General features: G+C 46.2%; 1 protein-coding gene across 1 annotated transcript; it reads left to right on the top strand.

The window, feature by feature from the left end:
* Positions 1-5,660: 5,660 nt before the first annotated feature.
* Positions 5,661-11,219, top strand: LOC117857710 (uncharacterized). The gene is made up of 5 exons (XM_034740531.2): positions 5,661-5,855; positions 8,299-8,441; positions 8,580-8,709; positions 9,853-10,044; positions 10,743-11,219. The coding sequence occupies exons 1-5, from the start codon at positions 5,682-5,684 to the stop codon at positions 10,953-10,955; spliced, it is 852 nt and encodes a 283-aa protein (XP_034596422.1). The 5' UTR covers positions 5,661-5,681; the 3' UTR covers positions 10,956-11,219.
* The last annotated feature ends 459 nt before the right edge of the window (positions 11,220-11,678 follow it).

Here is an 11,678-nt window from a genome sequence, read left to right as displayed (position 1 = left end):
GGATGGGAGACAGATATTCGGGCGTGCGTTCTGGTGCTTCCCTCAGTGTGTGGAAGCCTTTAGGCACTATTATCTTGTTTTCTCTATTGATGGTACATTTTTTATTGGCAAATACAGGGGCACACTTCTTATAGCCATATCTTGTGACGCGAACAACATGTTGGTTCCTTTGACATTTGCATTGGTTGAGAGGGAGAACAATGATAGTTGGGGATGGTTCTTAAGACTAGTCCGGATACATGTGGTTGGGCTTAGCAGGGAGGTTGGCGTTATATCCGGTAGGCATCAGGGCATACTTCATGCTGTGCAAGAGCAGATAGAGGGGTATCCACCTTTGCATCATCGTTGGTGCACTCGGAACCTTGCGGAGAACCTTCTTCGAAAGGATGGTGTGAAGGATACAGTGTACGATCAGAATACTCGTGCTGGAAGGCAGGTGGAGACAGGACCAATCCTGGATAGGATGGTAAGACAATTGCTTCACTTTTCTATGTTCTATGTTAAGTTACTTTGACTTAGTTAGTTAGATAAGGACTTAGTGACTTACTGACTTAAATCATTTAGTCATTTAGTGACTTAGTGTGTAAGTAAGTTAATGACTTAATCATTTATTGCTTTAGTGACTACTAACTTCTGAAAATTTGTTGCAGGGCCGTACCCTCCAAAGCTCGGTTAGAGATATTGTGCATTTTCGTCCTAGAGTTACGGACCCCAAGACGCGAAGCATTCTAGACATAAGACTCAAATTATTCTTTCTAATACTTTATTAATACATTATATTCTTTCGTGTAGCTAGTTTTTTCACAACAGCGACTGTCAAGTCGGCTTCGCCGTGCGGCTGCTCGTTGTGGTTGCAGGACTGCCACAACGCGAGACATGCACGTTCCATCCCCACATGAAGGAGGCGTCGGTACGTCTAGGCAAGGACCTTCAGGTTCGAAAGCAATTGCATCCGAGGATGAGGATGACGACGACGATGACGATGAGCAGAGGCCCGAGGAGCTTGGCCCGTCTCAGCTCCACGAGGCTGCCTTGACTCAGCCTACACAGGTTGTAGGTACTAGACTATGTCGCCCACGTTCTCCTTACACTCCAGGCACCGACGCCCTTGGTCACAAGGGTAAGGGTAAGACTAGGAGGCACTGAGGGTACTTATTGCGAACTATGTGGTATATGGACTTTGTGTTATATGAACTATTTGTGTATATGGACCTTCATTCTAAACTATTGTGGATTTTATAATGAATGTGTCATATGCTTGTATGTTTGTATTTATGTTCACTATTCATCTCGTAATTTTGTATGGATTGCATCAAAAAATAGGGGAAATTCTGCCGAAATTTCACTAACAAGTACCCTTTTTATTTTCTGCGGAAATTTCACTAGAGTACAACTTTGAAGTGCATTACATCGCAAAATAAACATAGGTCGTCTACCACTTGCATGTCCATACTTAAAGTGCATCAGTACATGACAACATAATAAAAGTCTCACAGTAGAAAATATTGTTCATAAATAAACTATAGAACTAGAAACTAATTATGACTACTGAGTGCAACGAGGCCACTTTCCCTTCCTCAAGGCATCGAAATTCTCCTCAATCACTGCTTTCGCTCGGCGTGCACGCTCAAGCTTCTTCTCCTTCTCCTCCCTGTTCATAGCAACACGCCTCCTTTCCTCCTCTTCCTTGTGCTCCTTTTCCGCAGCCTCCTCTCTGAGCCTCTTCTCGTACATCTCCTTCCTCTTTGCATCCCAACGCAACATATACTCCAAAAACTCCTTATCTTCAGGATTGATCTCAGTGTCGATCCACTGCTCAAAATCACATAGCGGTGGAGGGATCTACAACAAATGCAATTGTTATAAAACAAATAAATATGGTCAATACTTATAAGACAACAACAATTCCTTACCAACATGTAATGCGGCGCTGACGAAGTGTAGGTTCAAACACAAAGTTGAACACATCCAATACCTCTGCCTATATGTGGCATGTTCATCGGACTTGGCTACCTTGCAAGGATCACCGCAAAAGCACATAGGCACTGGAACACTACTAGGCAAAGGCAATGGATCAAAGGCATTTCCGGTCATCTTGGCGCCATAACTACAATTTAGTTTATTTCGTTGTAAGAACCAAACGCACTTAACAATAAACCTACAATTAAGGTTTTTTTCATTTGATCCACAACAATGAGCACATAAATAACTACGTGTTGGGGTTACCTTAGTTTCTTAGCTTTTCCACGCCTCGGCATCCTACATTTGCATGAAACCCTAAGTTCAAAAATACAACAAATATATAGCGAATTGATGTGAAAAAAAGCTACGAGGGAGAGAGGATACCTTGCTCTTCAAGATCCACGGATCAAATGAAAGTTTCCTAAGCTAAAATGTCGATTTGTAGTGTAGGGCGAAGTAGGGAGAGTAAAAACCCGAGAGAGTGAAGAAGAATGAGGAGGAAGTCTCGGGTAGGAAGAAGGGCCGGCGCCTTAAGTAGGAGGCTTGGCGCCATCCTGGCGGCGCCAAGGCTTGGCGCCAAGATCCATGGCGTCAAGCCTTGGCGTCATAGATCTTGGCGCCACGTCAGATGCCCAGTCAGCGGCCATGGTGGGGACCTTGGCGCCATGGAGGCTGGCGTCAAGATGTATCCTGGCGCCAAGCTAAGGGTCCATTTTTAGAATTGGTTTCGCCAGGAGCCTATTTGTGAAAAATTTTCACGAAAAGGGCCAAAATATCGGTCGGATTGGGACATCGACACGAGCCACACAATACCGTCACTCCACTCAACTCGACCCACCAACGTCAACATCTGCAACTAAAGGATCGCTTGTTGGCGATCGCACCAGCCAAGCATGAAAAGAGGCAATGAGCTTCCAAAGCGACACCTTCAAGGAGGGACGTGACACCATAGGTGCCACCGCCACCTAACCAGAAGGTTTGGGTTTACACCTAGGAAGCACGTGAGACGCGAGGCAAAGAAGACAATTCGACTGATGCTTCCAAGGAAAGGAACAATGCCCAAAGGTGTTGTCATCATTGGCCTAAAGCGGGTAAAGGCTTTCGCTAAGGCCTTCAATCCCCACGCACATCTCCAGCCACAGTCCACATGCTATCTCAAGTTTTAGCACATCATGCAAGAGCAGGTACAATAAGCTACTTCAGCTTGTCTTATAAGAGCATCTCCAATAGCTTATGTAAAATGGATTGATATCCCAAAAACTGATAGGATACCTAAAAATAGCTAACAAAACTGCTCTAACAACTTTGCTATATGGATTGCTATCCCTAAATTTTTTAAGCTATGACCTAAATTTCTCTCTCCAATATGCAAATATACCAATCCAACACTGGTTTGGTAAAACTGGGAGCACTCATGCGGGAAAGCCAACCGTCTTGCTCGGGACTATTCCACCCCACATCCATCGCCGCCCTTTCCCCGACGGCGACTCCTCTGGCCGCTGGACCTCACAGCTGGCCTCGCTGCTAGCCTGCCTTCACCCCTCCACCATCGATTTGCCTTCCACTGGCCCCTCCGCCGCACAATCCGCCGCTCTCATCTCGTTCTTGAGCTTCTGCGAGTGGGGACACCGGCGGCGCTGCTCGTGCGGGCGAGGCTCCGCCACCGCCCCAGCCCCCGGGCAGGCATGCGCTGAGCAAGCGTGGCTCCACCAGCCTACCTCCGGCGGTGATTTGGGGGCGACGGCTCATCGATTTGGCATTGTCGCGGGCAAGCTCCACCAACCTGCAATGCCGCTAGCCGTGCAGTGCCGCTCACCACTGGCCCTTGCACTGCCTCCAGCCGCGGCATCCGCACAACGCCTCCTACCGCGGCCCCCACGTAGCGCCGCCAGCTACGTTGTCGGCCACGAGCCCGGCACCGCGCGCTCGCCTCCACACCGTGTAGCGGCTCCAGCCGCGCCGCCAGCCAGGGCCCCGCGCCGAGCCTCCAGTTTGCGACCTCGTGCAGTGTCGCCGCCCATGGCCCCACGCGTGCACCTCCAACCATGTTGCCGGCCGCGGCCCCGTGCAGCACCCCGTGCCATGAGAGGATTTAGAGTGTTTCTTGTGAGGATTCAGAGTATGTAGGAGAGGGAAGAAGGGGAGGGGATAAGTGAAGTTTATAGATGGGCCCTTGAAAAAATATTTCATTCACAGATTAAAAGCATTATAGGTCACTAGCTATTTGAGAAGACAACTTTGGAAGCAGAAAGTGCCACCAAAGGTACGGGTGTTTCGTGGAGGATTATGCACAATTATATACCGTGTCGAGCTAATCTACGTTGGGGGTATATTGATCCAATCACCAATTGTGAAATTTGAGAAGAGACGACCTAAATGCACTCTAGCACAGGCGTTCTGGAAGAAACTAAAAGAGATGGGAGGGATCAAACTACCACGGAGGATTTGCTTGATGACACATATTGCACAGAAGAAGATAGGATCGTCATTCCCTGTGGGACGTGGTCTCTATGGAATGCGCGAAATGATAGACACCATGGGAAGACACCGAACGAGCAAAAGTTGGCCAAAGACTGGGCGTAGGATGTCTGCTATTTCCTCATAACGGCCCGACAATGTCCCCCTCTTGGGGGGAGGCTTCAGTCATAGACATGGTGAACCCCCGGAAGGCGTGGTGAAAATCAACTGTGACGGGGACTTTTGTGCTGAGGACATGTCTGGCTCCGCCGGTGCGGTGTTACGAAGCTCGGATGGTTCCTTCCTAAGAGCATCAATGCGATGGATCTGATCGGCCTCATCAGCTCTAGTGGCGGAAGCAGAAGCCTGCCATGATGGACTGCGGATGGCGCTTATGGGGGGAGGATCTAGGTGGGTGATAGTGGAATCGGATTCGTTCCAGCTTGTATCGCTGTGGAAGAATCGGGGGCAGCAACGTCGGAGATCGCAGTCATTTTGGAGGAGATGATGACGTCAATGCTTTCCTTCAGCTTTGTTCACGTCAGAAGATCAGCCAATGTCGCAGCTCATCTATGTGCCAAACATGCATCTATGTGCCAAACATGCAGCTCCTAGCCGTAGTCTCTTGTGGCATAATTAGCCACCTAGCTTTCTTTTATCTTCACTACAAAGTGATTGTAATTCGTCTGGTTAACGAATGAAAGCTATGTTTCCAAAACAAAGTACTTTGTTTTACCAAAGCTGTTGGGATGCTCTAACCAAACCACAACTCTAACCAAACCACAACAGCGTAATCTCATGTGGCCGAGAGAAAAGAAAAGAGAGAGAGGGAAATGGTCGCGGGATCCGTCGTCCGTCTCATCCCGTTCTGCAAGGTGCTAGCAGGGCCAGCATGATAAGGAAAGAGTTAAGATGCGTTTGACATGGCTGTGCTACTTATCAAACATGCTCTAAGCATCAAAACTTCATAAGTGGTTGCATAAAAAAAATTCAAAAGTGAACCGGCCGTTGAACCAAACACCATCCCGAATTCCCCTGAGAGCTCCTCTTCCAGTTCCAGCAAGGAAACGGGACACGCACCAACGCCGTCTAGAAACATCACACAGCTGGGCCAAACAAAAGCGTCTGAGACTCCGTCGCATTTCACTTCCCCAAAAAAAGAGAAAAAGAAATGAAAAAGCAAAATTACGGAACTAGCCTGGATTAGGTGCGGGGAGAGCCGGGGAGCATCTCACCAACAAGGGAAGGATTAAGGAAAAGGGATGGCCACAGCGCACCTGCTCCGACGCGCCTCCTCCGCCTTCCTCTCCAGCACCACCGGCCCGTTGCGCCCGCGCTGCCCTCTCCCCGGCCGCCTCCGGCTGCCCCGCGCCGCCATGGCCACCGACTCCTCCGCCGCCCCGTTCCAGAAGATCCAGATCCAGCGCGAGGACACGGTTCGTGGCCCTGCTCCCACTCCCTCCCCTCCCCTGCTCTCTCGCCCGTCTCGCAATCGCAAAACCCGTCGGCTCGGAGGGCTTTTCTAGGGGTTTTCTCCACTTGTATCTGGCTAGCTCTCCGTGCGGATTTGGCTCGCATTTCGCGTCGATTGAGAGGGTTTAGCTCCCGTTCGCACCGATTTTCAATCGTTTCCCCCCGGATTAATAAGAGGTTTCGAGCTTCGTCCGATACCTTACGAAGACGAAATCGTGATAATTGAATATCCAGTGTACGGACGCTGCGGTCGTGGAACGCGGCCAGATGGTTTTTGATTCGTAATATGTTTGTTTTGGTTTTGTTTCTATGATTCTTCTTTTCTCTTTTCCTTTTCTCTTCACCTTTGGCTTTTGTTTTACCTCTCGGATGTTCTGCTTTCCCTCTTTGTATTTGTTCACTCTGCTTTCTCTTTCCTTTTATTTATCACACACGGAGGCCCCAGATGACATTTTGTTAACAAATGGACAAGAATCAACCACTGCCAAGGGCAATTTATTTTTACCTTATTGGCCGCTGTTTATATAGGCTTGTAAACGTTTATCAGCTTATATCAGTATTGGAATTGTCAATGTTTGGAATTATCAATGTTTGTTTGTCTAGTTATTTCTTTATTGCATATACTATGATAGCACGTTTAAGTGCAGGAATGATTTAGTATTAACTAAAAAGATCCAAATATGAATTGTGAGAGTTTGGGGAGGTAGGATGTCAGTCAGATAAATAGGACAGAATATTATAGCAAGCATTTTTTTCTTATTTACATGTGCAGTGGGTTTGCAGTTTTGTGCCTAGTTGTACCAGAAAGTTGGGTGCATTAAAATAATGCTAGATAACTGATTCTTTAGCTTTCCTCAGACTATGTTGGAGAAATATCGATTGGTATGTTTTCAAGTAATAACTATATAAGTTACCCTGATAAGCAATAGAGCCAATTCCTTTAGTGCCACAGAAATTTTGATGAGTTCCTTTTGTGCCATAAACTTTTTCGAACTTCCCTCAGTGCCATTGAATCTATGATTTATCCCCTCAATGCCATTCCATCCATGTTTCCATCCAAGTGCTGTTAAGAGTGGTTGTGAAAGACAATTTTGCCCCTCCTCTCTCTCTCCCTCTTTTCTCTCGGCGGCGGCCTGGGCAGGGGGCGCGGGCGAGCGGCGGGGGACTGGCAGGGTGCGTCTGGGCAAGCTGACGGTCAAGGCGGCCGCACTGGCCGCGACGCGGCAGGGTCGGGCGAGCTGCGCGCTGTGGGGCTGTGGGTGAGCGAGCGGCCAACGGAGCTGTGGGTGAGGGAGCGGCAAGCGGTTCAAGGTTCGAGCTGCGCAGGGAGCAGGTGCCGGCCATCTCCACGCATGGGATTTGGTGCTTGGTGGTTTGGAAAAATTTAAAGATTCTTGTTGTTGCTGCTTGCCTGCACCTGCTCGATTGGAGAAATTTTATGCAGAACATGGCGAGAGAAGTATTGTGGTGGCTAGTGCTTTAGTTGGAGCTGCAACAAGAAACGGCAAAAACGAACATTCGTTGTTCGTATTGAGTTGCATGCACCAACCAATTCAACCCAAAAGCTTAAGCTGATGGGGATAGGTGGGCAATTTACTTATACTCCAACAGTTCGCACGTACTCCAGCTAAATTTGCTTGCCGCCGTGCCACTTGCTCTCTGGCAAAGCTCACCCACGCTGCTCGTCGCTTGGCTGCAAGCGCTTGCTCCTGGGCACAGCTCGCTGCTCGCGGGCGCTGGCGGCTGGCACGCCGCCCGAGCTCTCCTGCAGCCTGCCGCTTGTCGACAGCCGCACCCCCTCGCCCAGCTCGGCGGCGTCACAGCTCTGCGCGCTGGCCATAACATTGCCTCTCTAGCCAGGCTGTGCCGCGCCACTCGCTCGCGGGCAGAGCTTGCTTGAGCGTCTCGTCGCTCGGCTGCCCGCACAGCTCGCTCCCACCGCTCGCCGGTCCTGGGCACAGCTCGCCATGGGATCTCCAGTGAGGAGTGAAGGAGATGAGGAGTAGAGAGGAAAAAAGGAGAGAGAGATGAGACAGAGAAGTAATGGCAGGTGGGCCCTGACTCGGGAGGGGTAAAATCATCTTTTCCAATCATACTTAACAGCACATGGATGGAAAAATGGATGGAATGGCACTGAGGGGATAAATTTTAGATTCAATGGCACTGAAGGAACTTCATAAAATTTTGTGGTACTGAGGGAAGCCATATAAATTTTGATGGCACTGAGGGAATTGACTCTAAACAATAACTGCATAGTAGAATATATATGATCACCAAAAGCGTAAATCAAGTAGTGCAGCCATTACTGAAAATTACAGGCGTGATGCGGTTTTGTTAATTACTATGAATACGATATCCTGCCTTTGATCTGTCAACTCAGATTCTAATGCTGCCGTCTGTCTGTAGAGTTTTGATGCCTACGTTGTTGGCAAAGAAAATGCTCCTGGAATTGTGGTTTTGCAAGAGTGGTGGGGAGTAGATTATGAGATAAAGAATCATGCAGTCCACATTTCCCAACTTGGTGGTGGATACAGAGCACTCATTCCAGAGTAAGATCATGTCCTTTGTTGCTTTGTGTTTAATTGCTTCGGTATAGAATTGGCGCTTCATAAGATGCCCACACTTCGTAGTAAGATTGTTATTCTGCCAAGCACTGCATTTCTTGATGTCATTTTTTCCCTTCCCAGTTTGTACCGCGGGAAAGTTGCTCTGGATGTTGCTGAGGCACAGCATCTGATGGAAGGTCTGGACTGGCAGGGTGCAGTTAAGGACATTCAGGCTTCAGTTAAATGGCTCAAGTCAAATGGGTCACCCAAGGTAGAACCTTTCGTCTTTGTTCTTGTTTGGTCATTTGTATATGCATCCAAATTTTTAGACAATCTAAGTAACTGGAAATTTAATTAACTGTTCTTAATCTGTTGCAAATTTATTGTGAGTACAATACTAGTGTCCTTTTCTTGTGAAGGAATCATCATTGGCTGTCCTATGGTATTGAACACCAGTGCACTGGATAAATTAATAATTCATTGGTATTGCAATTTACACAGCTCTTCTGCATGTTTTTTTGTAAGGTTTTGAACTCATTTGTTTTTTGCTCTATCTTAATGGGCAAAACACAGCTCTTCTTTTTGTTCAATGGAAAAGGTGTGAAAGACTGGATGAGTGACAGTAGCATGTTTGTTTGAGGTTTTGAATTCTGTTTTTGCTCTATCTTTATGGGAAAGATACATAACTTATCATTTTGTTCAACAAAAAGGTGTAAAACAATGGATGAATGACAGTAGATGTAGATTAGTCATACAATTACAGGCTTGGCCATCCAGAGGTCCTATGTTGTCTCCATATCTTCCGTTAAGCCTTTTTGGGATCGCATCCAGTTAATCAATGACTTTTGGATTGATGAATATTGTCAAGATCACAAGTTGAAGTTTGCAATGATATTAATGTGCATAAAAAGAAAAATCAGTAGCTCTGAACTCATAATGAGTAAATTTAAACTTCTTTTCTTTTCAAGATGTTTATTGCTCCTGAAAACTATGAAATTCGTAATCCTATTTGTCTGCATGGAGAAACAGTTAAAGTTTTTGAATAAATTGCTGAGGAATAAGCTATGTTCTTCATATTTTGACTTGGGCATTATGCTGTACTGTCTGAATCACTAGTGGATCATCCCTGATTAATGTGTCACAAATTGCCTAGCAGTAGTAAGGATTCAAAGGAAAAGTTACCGACTAGTAAGGAAAAAAAATAATGATGAAATTTGATCGAGCAGATTAAACTTGTCTGAATAAATTAAACTCTAGCTGAATATCCTACTAGCCAAAAAGCATTTATTCTATGGAGTAGTCTTATATATTAGTACAAAAGTATAACATCCTTCCATATGCTCGGTTGGAATCAATGCAGGTAATCAATAGCTTAATGATAAGTTGATAACATTTTCATCTTTTCTACAATTAGGTTGGTGTTACTGGCTATTGCATGGGAGGTGCTTTATCAATTGCAAGTGGAGTTTTAGTCCCAGAGGTTGATGCTGTTGTTGCTTTCTATGGGACACCATCTTCTGAGCTTGCCGACCCTTCTAAGGCTAAGGCTCCTATCCAGGCCCATTTTGGGGAGCATGACAGTTTTGTTGGATTTTCGGATGTCACTGTAAGGCTATCCTTCACATGTTACTTATCTCTCTTGTTATGGTATATGGCAAATCCATAATGTTTGCTTTCTGATTTTGTTTTTCAAGCATGCTTTTCACTGATTGATACTGCTAGTTAGCCCTTACTGTTATCTTTACTAAGACACTGCCCAAGTTCTTTTTAGTTTACAAGGTAGGTTATCATGTGCCAAATGTTGATGAGCTGGTTGCGACATGGGGCTTGTCCTGATCCCATGTAGGACCTTGCAGCTGACCATAACATGTGTATAATAGGATCATGACTGCAATGCTAAAATGATTCAACCTACATAATGCCTGTCAGTCTGTCACTACAAGAGCAATGCGAACCAGGTTTCACAAATCGGTTTTTTGTTACTGTCCTAGACCCAAGCCGGAGCAAGGAATTACCATTTTAGTCTTTCTCACTGTTCCATATGTTTTAGCCTTTTTCTTTATGTATATACTTTTCTGGCCAGAATGAAGTTAATGTTTCTAACGTTATGTCACTACATTTGGCATTGCTGGATGACTATACGTCTTAGTGAACAAGTGTAAACATGACTGCACATGATAGTATCCACATCTATAAATCTGGGTGCTCTCAATTTATTAATGTTCAAATAAACAAAAATACAAGAATACATATTCCGTATATATTGGATAGAAAATCTAACACTGCTCTTACATGATGTTTTAGGCGGCCAAGTCCCTGGAGGAGAAGCTCAAGTCTTCCGGGGTACCATATGAAGTCCACATATACCCTGGATGTTCGCATGCCTTCATGAACACTTCGCCGGAGGCCCTCAAGCGGAAGAAGGGAATGGGTCTGACTGATGAGAACCAGGAAGCCGTCGACCTGGCCTGGTCTCGCTTCTCTGCTTGGATGGGTCGTTTCCTCGGATCTGCTTGAGCCCATTCCCCACTTCATGTGCTGTGTGATTAGGTGTGAGAGTCGGTGCCATGAATAAAATGTTCAGATCCAGGTTGCTGTATCCAAACCATACAAACGGACTGGGTTGTACGGCGCTCTGGATTTGGTTGTCTTCTGCAGTTTATGGTTGAACTGTGGTGTCATTTTGTGATTTCTGTGGATGGATGCATATTGTGCAATAGTTGGAATACGTTCGTGGGCTCCAGCAGCGATTAAGTCAACTTTACTGCTGAGCTCGAAGTACATCCTAGTCAAATACGCTGAATCGTTCTCTCGTTCAATCGTTCTAAGTTCGTGAGACTCTCTGCAGTCTAAGGCCTCTGGATGAAGTCCATCGTCGACATCAACCTCAACTGAGACGTTGGCAAATTTAACCTGCTTATCAATTCCACAAGGGTAACTAATATGAAAAGTCGATAGCTTGATTCAACGGCCACACAGTAACCCCTATGGAGTAAAAACCAACAACGTTGCAAAGTACCCGTCTCGAGCAGGATGTCTGCGCGGCTCTGGATACTTTGAACCCACACTATTCCGTCAGAGTATGTCATAGCCTCACAGGTATTGCCTACTCCCTGCCATTTATGTAACTCTCTCAGCTAGAGCGTGAACATCGATATTTTCTCCTAATTGTTTTATTATCTCTTCTCGAACACGCTTACACATGTTAATGTCATTATTGGACTTTCAAATGTCTGTTTA

The sequence above is a fragment of the Setaria viridis genome, chromosome 5, assembly GCF_005286985.2.
Source record: "Setaria viridis chromosome 5, Setaria_viridis_v4.0, whole genome shotgun sequence".
NCBI classification, from domain to species: Eukaryota; Viridiplantae; Streptophyta; class Magnoliopsida; order Poales; family Poaceae; genus Setaria; species Setaria viridis.
This window is presented reverse-complemented; position numbering and strand designations above follow the sequence as displayed.

Bases quoted from the DNA above. Each gene is read 5' to 3' on its own strand.
- LOC117857710 (XM_034740531.2), top strand. From the start codon at position 5,682: ATGGCCACAGCGCACCTGCTCCGACGCGCCTCCTCCGCCTTCCTCTCC. The intron at 8,442-8,579 runs GTAAGATCATGT...TTCCCTTCCCAG, and splicing joins TACAGAGCACTCATTCCAGA to TTTGTACCGCGGGAAAGTTG. The intron at 8,710-9,852 runs GTAGAACCTTTC...TTCTACAATTAG, and splicing joins AGTCAAATGGGTCACCCAAG to GTTGGTGTTACTGGCTATTG.